The sequence below is a fragment of the Suncus etruscus genome, chromosome 1, assembly GCF_024139225.1.
Source record: "Suncus etruscus isolate mSunEtr1 chromosome 1, mSunEtr1.pri.cur, whole genome shotgun sequence".
Taxonomy (NCBI): Eukaryota; Metazoa; Chordata; class Mammalia; order Eulipotyphla; family Soricidae; genus Suncus; species Suncus etruscus.
Window position 1 is genome coordinate 42,390,992 of NC_064848.1, and position 18,142 is coordinate 42,409,133.

Genomic DNA, 18,142 nt, shown 5'->3' on the forward strand with positions numbered 1-18,142 from the left:
CTATAAAACTTGGCTACTAGTGCTGGGGAGATATCTTAAAGGACTGGAACTTTGCATAAAGGAGACCTCTGTTCATACTCTGGTACCATCTGTTCCCTGGAACTGCCAGAAATGGCCCCTGAGCACCAAGCTGAGATGAACACAGTAAGACAGATACTCAAAACAAATATTTTTGCCATTCTACCATGATTCAGCTGATTTTCTTTTGTGGGTAGAGCATATCAAACATTGCTCAGGGGCCCCTGCTAGTAATTCTCAGCCAGTTGGGCTGGTAGTTTAGTGTGAGAGGATGCAGTACTGCTCACGTGCTGCAGTGCTTGGGCTCAGTGCTCCGGACCTTTGTAGGGACCATGTGGAGTAAAGGATAACCAGGTAAACTGCATACAGAACATGTAGTTTATTCTCTAAAACTGTCTCTTACCCCAGCTGATTTTATTGATTTAATGTTTCTTGAATTATGGAAAGCAGTTGGTTAAAATCCAGTTATAAACATTTATATTTTGAGTTTTTTCCCATTGAGGATCATATTGATTTTATGGAGTAAAGGAATTTTATTGTTTCCTATGCTCATCCTGGAGGTGCTAATTTTAAGGCTTATTTTTATTTAATTAAAGAATTGTAATTCACAAAGTTATTGATAGTTGAGTTTTAGGCACGTAACAATTCAATACCAGTCCCATCAACAATGTCAACTCCCATCATCAGTGCTCCCATACTCTGTTATTCCCCCACACTTACTTACCATAACCCTTGGTCACCTCTTAGCTGGCACATTAAAATTCAGTGGTTTTAACTTAGATCTCATGTTTTTAGTGTAATTGAGTCTGCGTTGGATGTACAGTTATTCTTTTATTTTTGGATGTACAGTTATTCTACTCTCCTTCAGCCCAATATAAATGAAGTCCCGAATCTTGTTTTTTCATTTCTTATTTTCTCATAATTTTTATGCCTTGATTTCTTCTCTGTCCTCTGCCCTAGATTCTGGAGTCAGGGGTGATCTAGGCACCCCCTTTTACTACATCATATTTTATAATACAATTATTTTATATACTACAGATAAAGTGATAAACTGCTTAAGTTTTCTGAAGATATTTTGACGTTTTCTTTATCTTTTTGGGTTGGAGAGGTCTCTCTCTCTCTCTCTCTCTCTCTCTCTCTCTCTCTCTCGGCACAGGAGTTGCATTGTTGATTCTCCTTATAATTGGCCAGTGTTGTAGGAAATTGAAACCTATGCACTTTATCTGCTGTACTTCTAGTTCTTCTCACATATATTTCTTTTAGATCATTTTTCTTCTCTCATTTGATTTAGAGTTTATTTTTTTATGTTGAATAATTAAAAAATATATCGTATTTTCTCAGGATTAAGAGTGGAGAATTAAAAACTTATTTAAGGGCCAGAGAGATATCATTTCATGCAGAAGGATGGTGGTTCAAATCCCGGCATCCCATATGATCCCCTGTGCCTGCCAGGGGCGACTTCTGAGCAGAGAGCCAGGAGTAACCCCTGAGCACTGCCAGGTGTGACCCAAAAACCAAAAAAAAACAAACAAAAAAACAAAACTTATTTAAAGCATTGAGTGAGTTCCTTCTTTTACCTTTGGCCTTCACTATATATTTTTTTTGGGTCACACCCGGCAGTGCTCAGAGCTTATGCCTGGCTCTGTTCTCAGAAGTAAGGTTTTCATTATTTGGCAATAGATGAAACATAATTATAAAAAACATTGGTATATCAAAATATAATAGCAAAGCATTTAATGATACCTTGTGATAGCATAACTATATATTTATATAAATATGTGACTATATTTATGACATACATATATTTATGTATTCTCCTCCAATTAATTCTTTTTCTTTCAACAGTACAACAGAAGAAGAAATAAAATACAGCCATCTAGTGGAAGCAACTTTAAAAACATATACATTGTGATAATACCTTAATGCAATCAAAAGTTCTCCATAATTAGTCATTTAACCTAGTTATTTCATATCAAAGGAACAATATACATTTATACTATTAAATAATTTCAAACTTTAATGGGAGAGAAACATACTTATATGTATGTCAGTTGAATAGTGTAACATTAAGTTATAACTATATAGTTAATATTTCCAATGTAACATGTCTAAATCAAATTTTTAGACTATGAAAATACAGTAATTTTTGTAGTATTTTTTAATCACATATATTTTGACATATTGCTCAAAAACATTTGACCTCATAAATTTTTATGGTTGATGCACTTTTAGTTACTTCTCTAGAACATATTTTTTCATTATTTGCGGTGTCCTGAAGCCCCCCCAGGGGGGACCCGGCCAGCCGGAATTAGCTGGAAAGGCTTCTCAGACAACCGCACTCCTATTTTGCTGAGTAGAAGAGCAACCACACCTGTAAAAAATCTGAAAGAGGTTAATAATAAAGACCCAAGGCAGCGTCTCACTGTTCAAGGGTACCTTTATTGGGCTACAGCTCCTTCTTATATAATGAAGGAGAAGGGGGCAGTACAAAGGTGATGTCAGTCATACTTTTGGCGCGAAGGCCCATACAAGGCAAGAATATATTTCAGGTTTCAAGGAACAAAGAAAGTTAGGCATTCTCTAAATAAGGAAGTGGGCAGTGGGCTAGGTGACCTTCAAGTTATGCTGAACGTGCTGTTTCTATGGAAACCTCTAGTGTCCTTCAAGCTGCATTTTTAATTGCTTGATTATCAGGTGGTGCAAGATGTGCCTGCCTCAGTGATCTTGAACAGACAATGTAGCATACACTTATTGATAATAGCCTAGTTCACTCCGAAATGTGGTCTTAAGGAGTGAGGCCTAGTTTCTGATAACGGTACCGGACAGTGTTGCTCTCCTCCGGGCTAGAGTTAATTATATCTACAGTTGCACATTCCTTTCTCTATAGCTCAAAAACTTACAGCAAGACTGCAAAATAGCTTTTAGGTGAAAAGCTGGAATATGGCAGAAAGAACAGCAAAATGGCCTCAAACAAGTCAGTCCCCAACATCTCCCCCTTTCTCTTCTAATAAAAGAAGGAAAGTCGTGAGCGGGTGGAAGAACCGTGTCTTAGGCATACAAGGTTTGACCAGGTCGGACACGGCCAAAGCCGCAATTAAAAGGTGGCTACAAACGCCGTGGGTGTGCACAGGGATCCGAATTATGCGCTGTAGCCTTTTTGGGCCGTGCCCTAACTGGGACCTTGCTAATCCCGTCGTAGGTGTCTCCACAGCCAAGAGCACAAGTGCCGGAGCGAGCTCCGCTTGTTAGCTATGCGCTCTATCTCCTGGAAACTTAGTGGCTGGAAAGGCGGCTTGGTGACTAAAGCCAAGTTTTCACAGGAGTCACGCGGGGTTAGATGCTGGTAGTTAACCTGAATAGAGGTTTTTGCCTGTTCATCTACCTGGTTCTTAATAAAGGCAGTGATTTTGCGGAAAATCCATGGGCTAAGAGAAAGGAGCAGCATGAGGCTAATGAGTGGACCCAAAATAGTGGACAAGATAGTGTGAAGCCAAGGAGAAGAGAAAAACCAGCCCTGGTACCAGCCTTGTTCTTCATCGAAATGTTTTTCAAAATCTTTTATACCGTCACCAATGTGTTGAACGCTATTCCTAACTAATCCAGGTTTATCTTTGAAAATACAACATTGTTCCTTAAGGGCTACACAGACTCCCCCCTCTTACATAAGGGCAAAATATAGAGCACGACGATTTTGGAGAACAACATCAGCAAGGGAACTAATAGTATCTGTGAGAAATTGCAGACTAGTTTTGATTTCATTAATGTCTTGTTCCACTGCTTGAGTAAGAGTGCGGAAATTGGATTGAGAGGATACAAGAGAGTAGATACCAGTGCCAGCGCCAGTAGCGCCAACAGCAAGGAGCACTGCAAGTGTAATGGAGGTGAAGGGCTCACGGCGTTGTCGAGAAAGGGATTGAGAAGAATAGGAATAGGGTGAGGCGGCAGGAGAGGGAAAGATATGTTCTGAGTGAATGGTGATTTTTGGAATGAGAATAACGAGAATACAGTAATCATGTGAAAGGAGAAAAGAGGAACAAATGATGAAAGGAGTAAGGCCAGAAGCACAGGCAAAATAAGTACCATTGGGGGCTAACAGATAGGGTTGTGAGGAGGAAGAATTGTAGATGTCAATAGTTTCGTTGCACACGTCAAGTAATTGGCTAGGAAGCAGGGAGTCGTTAGGCTTAATGCAGAGGCCAGAGCCTACGACTTGACCGACTGTAATGCCATGTTGAGGTTGTGTGTTCCAACGGAGGTCAGAGGGGTTGGAGGTAGAGGAAAGGTTGCCAAACACTGCAACACCTTCATAGAAAGGAGGTTGAGGAGAAAAACAAAGCCAACATCTTTCATAGGCAGGATCTGTAAGGGCAAGAGCAGAAGCATTTATGAGATTGAGAATAACCTGAGAGGACGGAGAAGGACCTGAAGGCATAGTGAGCTGTCTGAGAGAAGGAGAGGCAGATGGAAGAGGATAAGGAGGAGAAGGCATGTGTGATGGACCTGAATGAGGATGAAGAAAGGTGTTAGGACCAACGGCGAGGGGGTGAGAATTCGGCAACTGTTTAAGTAAACGGAGGGAAAAAAGAAGTCCAGGGTCGGTACGCCTAACGTAAAGTCTGAGTCCCCATTGTACGGGTTGAGTCCAGTGATGCTGACGTCCAGCAGCAGTAAATTCGATGATGAGGGGGTTACACCAACCACGGGTAGCAGAGGATGCATCACAGTTCAGAAAAGGAGGAGTTGGGGGGCGTGAAACGGTGATGAAGTCCCAGGAGGAAGAGGGTTTCCAATAAGCAGTTCCGGTGGTTTCACAGCCCCAGGAGGCGCAAAAGTGTTGGTTATGAGCGCCACACTTATAGTCGCTGGAACGGGGCCGGTGGTGACCAGGGCAGACGTAGAAGGTGGTGAAGGGGTGGCGTAGTACATCACTGCGAATAACAGAGTTGCAGCCACCGCTAGCAGGGGAGTAATAGTCATCGGGGTCAACAGCACGAGGTTGAGGCAGGCGGAAATTGGAGGTGCCCCAGTATAGGCTTGCACCCATGGTTAGGGCACAAAGGTCGACTTGCAAGACCGGCCAAGGGATGGAGGTAGAGAGGATGGAGGTTGTTGGTGGCATCGGTGGGCATCCAAGGCAGCTAGGCAGAGTGTCTAATTCAGCATTGTCAAAGGTGGAGTCAGTTAGAAACAGGTTTGCAGGAATGGCGTCTAGCAGGAGGTTTATAAGAAAACAGCTTGGCAGAAGGCAAAATGGTTACTTCATATAAAAATTAAGAATTTGCAGAAAACATTAGCAATTTACATTACACTAGTTATTTTTGAATACCACGGGAATGCTATTTGACCTCTGTTAGACTTTGGCATAAAAGAAAATTTATAATTAACAATTGCTAATTAAAAAAAATTTTTTTTAAACTGAATATAAAGGATTTTTCTTAAACTTCTAGTTATTATGTTAAAGCTGGATGCTATTTTTTAGCCATAAATACATATTCTATAGGCTTGAACTTACACATAGCAGGAAAGCCAGGTGACTGCAAAGTCCAGAAATTCTCCAGGGAAAAGTTATCCCCGATGGCCATTGAGAAATCTGGGGTTTGCCATTCTCCACACCCTCCGCCATGTTCTTAGAAGGACAAAGCTAGCTTAATACATAATTTTTAACACATGATTTTTAATTGTAAGATGCCAGTTTGTGAACTGACCAGACTGAACCAGGTTGAAAAAATTAATTGAAATTTAAAAAATGGATAAGGCTTTAAAAATTGTATTATTATAAAATGTAGAGATAACAAATAAACAGACAAAACAAAACAACACTAAACACAACATTTTACACTTGTGGCCACTTTCATTCATCACAACAGACACATAAACAGACAAAAGGATTGATTTAAGACTTATTTATAAAAAATTGACAAGCGCTTTTAAATATTTAGCTAACATGTTTGTGAGAAGAAGAGAAAAAAAATTTTGTAGAAAAACTTTTTTAGTTTTGAGAAGTACTTAATGTAGATGGAGTGGAACTTTGCTGAAAATAAATTTTAAGGTTTAGATTTAACACAAAACATTTTTAAAACAATTTTAATTTGAAGTTTAAAACATTAAGTAAAATGGTTAATGAGCACTGTAGAAGGAGTCTCTACTTGGAAGTATGAAATGATTTGCTGTAAATGAATAGGTTTTCTTTAAATTGGTTTTGCAGTAGAACAGTAAGACAGCTGCAATAAAGTGTTAAAATTTTTATGATTAAACACAATAGCATGAACTATGATTATTAAAGGTATAAAAACTGATTTTTTAAAAAACAAACAACTGTTTTTACTATGAAGACTTTAAGTGAATAATTTGTAAAAAATATTATATACCAAATTAACTAAATGCTTAGATTATTATAAAATATAGTTAAAGACATCTGATGCATTTACACACCTAGAACTTAAGACTAAAATTATATTTAATACTAGTTAATTTGCTTATAAAGTTTAGTTACTTTTATATATTACTTATAAAATTATATATAATATATTTTTCATTTATATTATTTTTTCACTGCGACACAAATATACAGATTTGTATAATGTGCTGATATTTTGAATGCACTTAAAATAATAGTTCTTTCAATGCAGAAATAAAGAACAACCATTGCTGTAGCACAAAGTTAAAACTAAGGGTACTATAAAGCACACCTAGGTGTTTACTGTGCATTAAATTAACTATATTGTTTAAAAAGGCTAACCACATTATTTTTCACATAATTTTGTAAATACTTTAAAAATTAAAATAAAACTTTTAATAGAAATATAAGATTTAAATTTAACACTTTTGTGTTCGTTTGGATTTTAAAACACAAAGAAGTTTTTCTTTTACCAACATTTTGTTATCTGTAAAGTGACAGAATTATGACCTTGCTCTAAAATTTTCTGAGAGGCATGGAAAAAAAAAAGTTTATTGCCCTTATCTTCCTGTTGCTTTTTAATGTTTTAATAATTACTTTACACCACTTAATGCACTAAACCTAATAACACATATTTGACGAAGTGTAGGGCTGACAAGGTGAAGCAGAGTTTTTCACTGATAACTCGGGGAGGGGCCAGCACAGTTAACAGCAGGAAGGCTAGAGGCAAATTATTTACAGTCAACAGGGTGTAATGATATAGAGAAAAAAAAAAAAACAATCTTTTAAGATTAATTACTAATTTATTGGAATTAGAGGGAATGGCAACCGAAGAGGGGAGTTTGGGTTGCAAAAGTACTATGGGGTTTATGGTTTTATTAATTGATTTGAGAATATGCAAGAGATGCCACTTTTCAGATTTTTTTTTTTTTTTTTTTTTTTTGAATAACAAAGATTGGGTATTTCAAGGTGAATTGGAAGGCTTAAAGTGGGAGTGGCAGGGCCTGAGCTGGCTGTTTTCCAAGGCTGGCAGGAAAGAGGCCGAAGGAGGCTGAGGATTGGTTTGAGAAAATGTACTGAGTAAAGGGTACATTAGGCTTAGAAGTTTTAACAGCAAAGTGTAGATATCGCAAGGTTTTATGGCTTAGCAGATGATACTTTGTAATTATCCTACTCACTGTGCCCTTAGAATTTTTTGTAGGCACTGCAGCAGTTTCTGTTTTATGGCACTCAGCCTGACTTTTATAGTTTGTTTCTTTGAATTCTCAAGAGGGGGGGCTTGGCCGTGGAATTCAGTGGGCAAAGGACAGACAGCTATAGATTTAGGAGGGCGGGGGAAAGCCTGAAGGGCAGAAACTTGTGAATTAAGAGAAGCAGCCTGTTTTTGAAGGCTTAAGATTTGTTTAAGATTTTTAATGTGGCCAAGTAGCTTCATATCTATAGCTTTAAGAGGGGGAGCGGTGAGAGGAGGGAATCTGCCATGGTTAGGGACTGAGCGTCTTGGGCATTTAGAATTTTTCCCCTGGGGTGCGGGGGATCAGTGGGAGGCGTTTGAGAAGGTAGCTGCGGAGGCTGCTGAGCAGGCGGGGAGGGGGGGGTGGGAAGACTTTCTCCATTAGGGAGAAAGACAGGAAAGGTAGCACTGGTTTTTGAGCTAAGAGCAATATCAAGTTTGTTAGAGAGGTGAGAGACCATGGATGTAATTGTGGTGAGTTGGGAGCTTAAGTCAGAAAAAGGGGGGGGGGGAGGGAGAAAGCAGCAACAGTTTGTTGCCGGTGTGGGGGAGCTGCTGGAATGCCGGCTCTGGGGAGCGACTTCCAGGCACAGAGGGCAGCAAGAGCCATGTTGGCAAGCTGGGACCTGGAAAGTGTGTGCTGTACCTTTAAGGTATGAAAAGAGGCGAGGCCAGCTATACGAGCTTAGAGATCAGAATTCCTGCCTGTCTGCAAGGGCTTTGCAGCGGAAAAAAAAGTTAACTTCCCAAGAGACAAAGAGTTCAGCTTTTAGATTCTAAGCAGGAGAGCGTGTAAGGGGCTTGGGGGCCATAGGAGGTTACGGCTTGAAATGGCTCTTTGAGGCTTTTCCAATTAAAGGCTTTGTATTGATGCAATTGCTGGCTAAGGAGGGGAGGGTGGTGAAACAGGGACGGAGCTGAAGCTAGGGAAGTGAAGGGCTGTTTAGGATTTTGCACAGAGGGTGCAGTGGCAGGAGTAAAGATGAAGGGTCAGAAGAGGAAGGAAACTGAGAGACAGAGTAAGAGCGAGAGGGAGGCCAGGAACACTAGATTTTTGGCAAACATCATGAACAAACATTAAAAAATTACAAATATCTTTTTTGGTAACCTCTATATGTCTGGCTTTCAACTCAGACTGTATATATTTAATGAATTTAAGTTCAGTACTCAACGAAACACCCATGGAAGTGAAGCCAACGGGCAAAGCCCCAAGAGCCAATCAGGGGCGGTGATCAGAACGACTGAAAAAACTGCAGTTTAAATATTTGATTAAGGCTAACTCGTTTCAACGCTTACCCGGATGGGGTAATTCCCGCGATTTATGAAACAGCTCCGGACTCGCCGACCCGTAGTCGTTCGGGGTGTGGCGGTGGTCTTCGTGCCCAGCGTTGGGCGCCAAAATGCGGTGTCCTGAAGCCCCCCCAGGGGGGACCCGGCCAGCCGGAATTAGCTGGAAAGGCTTCTCAGACAACCGCACTCCTATTTTGCTGAGTAGAAGAGCAACCACACCTGTAAAAAATCTGAAAGAGGTTAATAATAAAGACCCAAGGCAGCGTCTCACTGTTCAAGGGTACCTTTATTGGGCTACAGCTCCTTCTTATATAATGAAGGAGAAGGGGGCAGTACAAAGGTGATGTCAGTCATACTTTTGGCGCGAAGGCCCATACAAGGCAAGAATATATTTCAGGTTTCAAGGAACAAAGAAAGTTAGGCATTCTCTAAATAAGGAAGTGGGCAGTGGGCTAGGTGACCTTCAAGTTATGCTGAACGTGCTGTTTCTATGGAAACCTCTAGTGTCCTTCAAGCTGCATTTTTAATTGCTTGATTATCAGGTGGTGCAAGATGTGCCTGCCTCAGTGATCTTGAACAGACAATGTAGCATACACTTATTGATAATAGCCTAGTTCACTCCGAAATGTGGTCTTAAGGAGTGAGGCCTAGTTTCTGATAACGGTACCGGACAGTGTTGCTCTCCTCCGGGCTAGAGTTAATTATATCTACAGTTGCACATTCCTTTCTCTATAGCTCAAAAACTTACAGCAAGACTGCAAAATAGCTTTTAGGTGAAAAGCTGGAATATGGCAGAAAGAACAGCAAAATGGCCTCAAACAAGTCAGTCCCCAACAATTATTGATATAAACTTTTTGATGCAAAAATGAATTGTTTTCTAGGAACAAGACAGTGCTGTACAATGTATGCACAAGAAAGTAGAAAAATTAGAAGCAGAACATATGAACTGCTCTGACCTTTTACGGCGACAAACAAGTGAACTTGAACTTAGCACTCAACGTGAAGAATGTCTTCGAAAAGAATTTGAGGTATATATTTTAATTCTTTTTGTTTTGTTTTGTTTTGCTTTTTATACCTAGCGGTGCTCAGGGGTTACTCCTGGCTCTCTGCTCAGAAATAATTCCTGGCAGGCACGGGGGTGGTATATGGTATAGATGGTATATATCATGGTATATGGGATGCCGGGATTTGAGCCACCATTGGTCCTGGTTTGGCTGCTTGCAAGGCAAACGCCGTACCGCTGTGTTGTCTCTCGGGTCCCTAATTCTTTCTTTTTTGGGGGGAATCACATATGGCAGTGCTCAAGGGTTATTCCTAGCTTTGCTTGAGAAACACTCTTGTTGAGCTCAGGAAACCATAAAGGATGCCAAGATCGAACCCAGGTTGGTACATACAAGGCAGGTACCCTACCTATTGTAATAACCTCTTTGGCTCTTTTTATTTTTTCTTTTATAGCATATACATATTTGTATTATCTGGTCAATAATTTGATATGAGAAAGTTTTGCCCTATAAAATATTATAAAAATAATCTTTTTTTTTGGGTTTTTCGGGCCACACCCATTTGATGCTCAGGGGTTACTCCTGGCTGAGTACTCAGAAATTGCCCCAGGCTTGGGGGGGACCATATAGGACGCCGGGGGATCGAACCGCAGTAGCGATCTTTTCTTGGCTAGCACTTGCAAGGCAGACACTTTACCTCTAGTGCCACCTCGCCGGCCCCATGTTTTGTTTTGTTTTTGGGTCATACCTGACAGCACTCAAGGGTTACTCCTGGCTCCACGCTCAGAAATCGCTCCTGGCAGGCTCGCTTTTTGTACTATATGGGATGCCAGAATTCGAACCAATGACCTTCTGCATGAAAGGCAAATGCCTTACCTCCATGCTATCTCTCTGGCCCCTATAAAAATAATCTTAATGGTGGCTGGAAAGATAACACAGTGGTAGGGCATTTGCCTTGCATGCAGCCGATCCAGGACAGATGGTAGTCAAATCCTGGCATCCCATATGGTCCCCATGCCTGCCAGGAGCGATCTTTGAGCACAGAACTAGGAGTAACCCCTGAGCACTGTCGGGTGTTATCCCAAAACAAAAACATAAAACAAACAAACAAAAAACGAAATTGAGGGACTGGAGCGATAGCACAGTGATAGGGTGTTCACCTTGCACGCAGACGACCCAGAATGGGCCTGGGTTCAATCCCTGACATCCCATATGATTCCCAAGCCTGCCAAGAGTGACTTCTGAGCATAGAACCAGAAGTCCTGAGCGCTACCGGTGTGACCCCCCCCCCCAAAAAAAAAATCTCGATGAACATTTTTTAACTTTATTTAAACACAGTGGTTACTAGGCTGTTCATAATACAGTTAATTTTTTCTCATATTGTAAAGTTGTTCATGAATGAATTTTTTTGGGGTCATACCTGTTAGTGCTTAGGGATTGCTCCTTACTCTGCGCTCAGAAATTAATTCTGACAGGCTTGGGGTACCATATGGGATGCTGGTGACTGAATCCGGGTTGGCTAAGTGCAAGGCAAAAATGCCCTACCTGTTGTGCTCTCGCTCTAGTCCTGATGATTGAATTTAAGTTCTACAATGTACAGCACACTTAACCAGTGTGCATTTACCACCATCAATGTCCCCAGTTCCCCTCCTGCCCTCCTCACACCCTATCCACTGTTTGCTTCTGGGGTAGACATTTTATTTCTCTATCTCTTTCTCCCTCCATTTTTTGTTTTTTATTTTAGACATGGTGGTTTGCAATATTGTTACTGAAGGGGTATCATGCATATCACTGAAGGGGTATGCATGCATATCTCCTTTCAGCACTCAGCTCACGTCCAGCATAACCATTTCCAACTATCATTGTCATAGGAGAGGGATATACATAGAATAATTACATTCATTTGTGGGATATAAAAAAAAAAGACAGTATGGTAATAATATTCAAAGTCAATAGTGACAAGAACCAGAGGAACAATCCATGGTAGGCTGCTTGCCAGAAATAGTGGGGGAGTGTAGGTAGGGCAGAGAAGGGAGCATGATGAACATTATTTCTATCAAATAGTTTTCTTGTGAACTTTTGCCTATCAATAAATATTTTTCCCCCGATTTAAAAAGTATGTCCATTTAAAATGATTAATTCTCATTTGAATATTTAGAAAGTTTGAGAGTAATTGTTCTTCTGATAATGTTGAGGAAACAATACAGAATGTTTTATGTACATAATATTAAATTCTCATTTTGGAGGCCAGAGAGAATACAGTGGGTAAATCACTCACCTTTTATGAAACTGATAGGAATTAGATTCCTGGCTGAAGAGCCAGAAGTAAACTCTCAGCACTGGTGGGTGTGACCCCAAATCAAAAATGTTCTAGTTTTTGTACTTGCTGTGAACTAGATTTTATTTTGCAAATGCTTTTTAGATAGAAAAGTAGAATCAATTTATAAATGAGAAATATTTTTGATTAAATTATATAATTATATTTTGAAAGAAATTTAATTTGTTAATTAGTTGTAATTTTTCTTTTGTTCATGAGCAATGAAGCATGTAATTAATCAAAGAAACTTGAAGTTAGAGCTATTTTAGAATGGGTATGGTGTTTGCTTTGCATGTGACCAACTCAAGTTCTATTTCTGGTACTCATAAAGTCCCCTAAGCCCTCTAGGAGTGCAGAGCCAGGACTCGATTCTGAGTACCGCCCATGTGGCCCTAAAACAAAAAATAGAAACAGAACAAAACAAAAAGAGTAGTGCTAAGATGCTAGAGGACTGCCCTTAAAGTTTCTGCTATCATTTTTTATTTTTGGGTGAAGATTCAAGCCAGAGAAACATAAAAGGGCAACAACTGCAATAAGAATTACTGTTTTGGAAATAGGGAGGTATAGAACTCTGAGTAGTCAAGAAAATCAATTGACATTATTGATAACTAGTAAGGAAACCAGTAAGAAAGTAATATTCAATAATCATGTTTATGTTTTTTACATATAATACTTTAGAAAATGGTAATTTTTTTCACAGTGACAAAAATTAGACTAAGTTAATATCAAATACATAAAGATTATGAAATGTAATTGAGAATCTTAAAATAAGAGTTGCTATATATTGGGAATATGGAACTTATAACTAAATGAGTTTTTCCTAGATTATAGGTGAAAGCAGTGCTAAAAAAGTTCAGTGGATAGGGTGCTGAAGAAATAGTACAGTGGGTGTTTGCCTTATATATAGCCATTCTACGCTTGATGCACCCCATATGGTTCCCTGAGCCCCACCAGGAGTTCCCTGTTGACAGTGCCAGGAGTAAGCCCTAACCACTGTTAGGTGGGGTTCAAAAATCAACAACAAAACGAAGCAAATATAGGCAAGGGTTAGAGAGCTAGTACAGGCAGGGGCTAAGGTGCTTGCCTTGTACATGGAATCTAGTTTGATTCCTGGAAGCACTTACTGTCCCCTACACACTGCCATGAATGGCCTCGCCTTACAGTTTCCTGAGTAAATCTTGAGAAAATCTGTGTGTGGTCCCAAATCCTTCCTAATTTTTTTTTGTTTGTTTTCAGCCACACCCATTTGATGATCAGGGGTTACTCCTGGCTAAGCGCTCTGAAATTGCCCCTGGCATGGGGGGACCATACGGGACGCTGGGGGATTGAAATGCGGTCCTTCCTTGGTTAGCGCTTGCAAGGCAGACACCTTACCTCTAGTGCCACCTCACTGGCCCCCTCCTTCCTAATTTTTTAACATGATTATTTTGTGAAGACAGAATCTTAAATTCATGTGAAAGACCAAAGAACCATATGAACATATTAAAATTTTTTGATAAGCTCAATGAGTGGTAAATTAATCAAATAACCATTTTCAATGCTTCAGCAGAAATTTTCATTTAGTATTTTTTTGGCTTATGCAATAGAAAATAATGTTTGTTAATTTAACTATGGAACAAGAGAATGATACTCAAAAAGTGAGAAGTAAATTTGAAGTATTAGTGTCAGCAGTAGGGCTGGAGAGAGAGAACAGAAGTTCTCTCTTAAGAAGGTACTTGCTTCGTAGGCAGTTGATCTTGGTTCCATCTTCAGAGCCACATCTGGTCCCTTGAACACTGTCAACAGTCACTCCTGAGCATATAGCTAGTGATAGCTCCTGAATATGGCCCTTTCTTCCCCACCTTTTCCCTCAAAGGAGAAACTATATGAGTTGAGTTCTATATGATTGATATGATAGAATATGACTCACATTCTATATGAGTCCGACCTATAGGATTGCCAGAAGTCTTGGAGACAAAAATAATGCATTAATTTGGGCGTGAATTGATTAAAATTTTCATTCAGGATTTATTCAACAACTTTATTTTGGATTTAAATCTTAGAGAAAGTTTTCTTAAAAGAATCAGTTGGGCCTGGAGAGATAGCACAGTGGTGTTTGCCTTGCAAGCAGCCGATCCAGAACCAAAGGTGGTTGGTTCGAATCCCGGTGTCCCATATGGTCCCCCGTGCCTGCCAGGAGCTATTTCTGAGCAGACAGCCAGGAGTAACCCCTGAGCACTGCCCGGTGTGGCCCAAAAACCAAAAAAAAAAAAAAAAAAAAAAAAAAAAGAATCAGTTTTGCTGGGCCAGAGAGCTGGTATATAGGTTAAAGCACTTATTAGGGCCTAAGACTAGTTCTGTGTTTTGGGATGACTTTTGGGATGATCAGGGAACCATATCGTGCTGAGAATTGAACTCAGGCTCCCTACATGCAAAACGTGTGCTTTTTAAAAATTTAAAAAAATTTTTTTGCATGTGCTATATTCTGGTGAGTTTTTTGTTTGACCCAAAAAAGAATTTTGGGGCCATACCTAGCAATGCTCAGTGCTTATTCCAGATGCTTACTCAAGGAGAGTTATGCAAGGCAAGCTCCCTACTTCTATACTATCTGCTCTGGCTCCCCAAATATAATTTTAAATCAGTGAGGGTTTGAAACAACTGGTTAATTATTTTGAGAAAAATCTTGCTTAATATTCTAAAATTCTAGTTGCATTAAAAAGTATACAAGGATGCAAAATAATAAATTAAGAAGAAAATTTAGATTAAGCATTTTTCTTGCTGGTTTTATAATCATAAAATCAGAAGGAAAAATAAGACTAATAAATTTACAGAATTGGCTACAAAATATTAAATAGCTACAAAATATTAAGTAATATATAATTAAAGCACTCTTTACAAGTAAAATAGACACTTCACAGTAGAAAACCTTTTGTGTCAAAGGGTAAATGTATTTTTTTATATTTTTTCTTTATTTAAACATCTTGATTACAAATATGATTGTGATTAGGTTTCAGTCATGTAAAGAACACCCCCTCTTCACCAGTGCAACATTCCCACCACCAATGTCCCAAATCTCCCTCCATCCACCCTTAACTGTACTCTAGACAGGCTTTCCAGTTCTCTCATTCATTCACATGATTATGGTAGTTCTCAGTGTAGTTATTTATTTTTTTTATTAAATATAATTTTTATTTTAATCATAGTGGCTTACATATCATTGACAATAATATTTTAGGTACATATTAACATAAAATCAGGGGAATTCCCATCACTGAATTGTCCTCCCTCCACCTCCGTTCCTGTCCTTCTTCCCATATCCTCTTCCCTTACCCGTGGGGCTGCTAGAATAAGTGGTCCCCTCTGTGCCTAGCTTACTACTTAGTGGTCTTACACCTATTTGGTCTTGGTACCTCCCTTATTCTAGATAGTTCAAGTTACGCAGATATTCCGGAAATGGGCGGAGTCCTTCTAGAGGCTTTCATCCTTGGTTTGAGAGACGAAGGGGAAAAAGAAGGTGAAACACCACAACAGTACATAAAGAACTGTCAAATAAATTATCCAGTGAACATTCAAAAACAAAACAAAACAAAACAAAAAAACAAAACAAAAAAAGACCAAAAACCAAAAACCAAACCAAACCAAACCAAACCAAACAAAAGGGGAAGCACCATATAAAAGCCATGGTATTGAGATAAAAAAAAAATGTGGCAGAGCACATAAGAAAAGAAAAGAAGAAAATAAATAAATATAAATGGAGACATTCACTTCAATAGCCAAACCACAACAATGAAATCAACAAAAAAATAGATAAGTAAATAATAATAAAAAATTGTTTTGTGATTTTTTTTTTCCTCCTGCAGATGCACAGTAAATATTGGGGTCATTCGAAAAGGAATTTGCTTTGCCTAAGAGATACAGGGTTTCTCCACCCTTGAAGTATATTGTCATGGAATTAACTTTAGACTCCTTTCAGGTTCATTTACTCTCCCCTTGGTGCTTTTGTGGTGTATGGAAGACTTCTGCTTCGTTCTGGGTGATAACATCAGACCTCTGTATCTAGAGGTCTCAGTATCTGCACAAGTCAAGGAGTTGAACTTATGATTATGTCTTTCTTTGTGGATGTAGAAGTTCAGTTCCCTCAGTGTCATTTTAATCCGTCTTCTGTGGTTGGTGGTCCTGGTCTTTGCGCTGATCTTAGGAAGGGGCCTGGGATAGCGTCTTCCGTTATGTATCCAGAGGTCCCCTTCCATTGCAATAGTCTCAGACAAACCTCTGGAACTAGGGATCATAGTTGTTCTGCAGGTCGTAGCTCACACCCTAGACTAGGGCTTTTTTATTGGTCCCAGGATACATACAGCCTGGCCATGGTTCTGTCAGCCAGTCATCTGTAAATCGCGATCTTGCATTTGGACAGACCAAAGGGTGACAAGTCTTCTGATTTTGTCTTATCGTTAGCTGGTGAGGTAGGATAACTTGCTCTTAGGTCAAGTTGTTCCCATTTTCCTCGTTGTCAGAGCATCATATTAGGAGGACTGGCACTTGTTGGTGTCCGAGCACTGTTAAGGATGTCCCGGTTGGGATTTGTTTCCTGTGGCTGTTGTGAAGAAGTGTGTCGTTTCTATGTCTGTGGTCTAGGGTTCAAGGGTGGATGGTTGGTGTCTAATCACCTTAGGTCTAAGTTGGGTCCACATGACATATTTTCAAGGTGGGAGATACCCCTGTATTGTAAACAAGTATGAGTTCTTATCCCTAATAAATAAGAGCTCGTTTTTATACATAAGATTTCCCCTTTTTTAGTGTGCCTTTGCAGGGAGAAATGGTGCTACATTATATTGCCGGTGCATTTGAGGGTGGAGAGAGAAGAAAACAAAAACATGTCACACACCCAAAAAAGATAAAAATAGAAATAAAAAATATGTGCTCACGTATATATATGACAAAAAAAAGATTTTTAAGAAATGAAGTAAAAAATTAATTAAAGGAACAAGGTAATGCAAGAAAGTATCTTGCATTTGGGGAAAAGCAGATAAAGAGGTAGTGTAATACAGGTCTTATACTTATGATGGTAGTATAGGTTTCCCCATTGTCTTTTGAGATTTTCTGGTGGTGTGTGGGTTCCTGGGTGCCTTTTCATCTCCCAACCTGACCTTGAGATTGGCAAAAGATTTGTGGCAGGGAGGACTTGGGAAGAGTTCATGCATTGGGGGATACTTGTAGAGAGAGCTAAGTCTGGTTTCAAGTAACAGTCCACATTAGGAAGGGTTAATAAAAAAAATCAGGCAGCGTGAGTCAGCAGGGGAGTTGGTTGCCTTTTCTTGTCGGGTTCGAAGTGTGGGTTTGACTGGTTGTCTCTTCACTTGGGTGCTGGTTACTGGTTCGCTGGGGTAGGAGGTCATTCTTGATGCCTAATGAAATAGGAACTGAGGGTGAAGAGTTTTAATGTGGGGAATCTGAATGGGATTGCGGGGTGAAGGATAGTCGAATTTTCAAAGGGGTGAAAGGGAAAAGTATATGGAAGGGGCAGGAAAGAAAAGAGAAAATAAATTAAAAAGAAAAGGAGAGAAAAAGAAAAAAAAGAAAAAAAACAGTAGTGAGAAGATTAGAGAAAAGAGCGAGGGAATGCTTGTTTGTTTGAGTGTGTTTGATGAGTAGGGCCTGTAGTATAGGTCTATAGGTCACAGTTGCTGCTTCGGTCGTTTGGGTGGTCATGTGCTTCAAGTCCTAAATGAAGGCATTACCTAGGGATAAAGGGAATGTTAAAGAGTTTTGTCGGGACATTCTCATAGTGCAAGCTGGGTATGGTATCTTGTGTGATCAAGCCCCGAGATGCAATCTTAGTTTGTCCACCCTTTGTAACCAAGAACGCCTGTAGACAGAAAAGCTGAGAGGTTATTTTAAGTATATAA

At 39.6% G+C, this 18,142-nt stretch overlaps 1 protein-coding gene and 1 non-coding gene across 3 annotated transcripts in view; one reads left to right on the top strand and one right to left on the bottom strand.

The window, feature by feature from the left end:
- CCDC171 (coiled-coil domain containing 171) overlaps positions 1–18,142 on the top strand; it is a 335,855-nt gene that overhangs the window by 36,281 nt on the left and 281,432 nt on the right. For both annotated transcript variants that reach the window (XM_049769310.1, XM_049769319.1), the window contains exon 6: positions 9,821–9,967. In XM_049769310.1, coding sequence (XP_049625267.1) covers positions 9,821–9,967 — 147 coding nt within the window. The remainder of the gene's footprint in view (positions 1–9,820; positions 9,968–18,142) is intronic.
- On the bottom strand, positions 6,597–6,726 carry LOC126030851 (small nucleolar RNA SNORA22). The gene has a single exon (XR_007503193.1). It is a non-coding gene; the product is annotated as a small nucleolar RNA SNORA22 (small nucleolar RNA).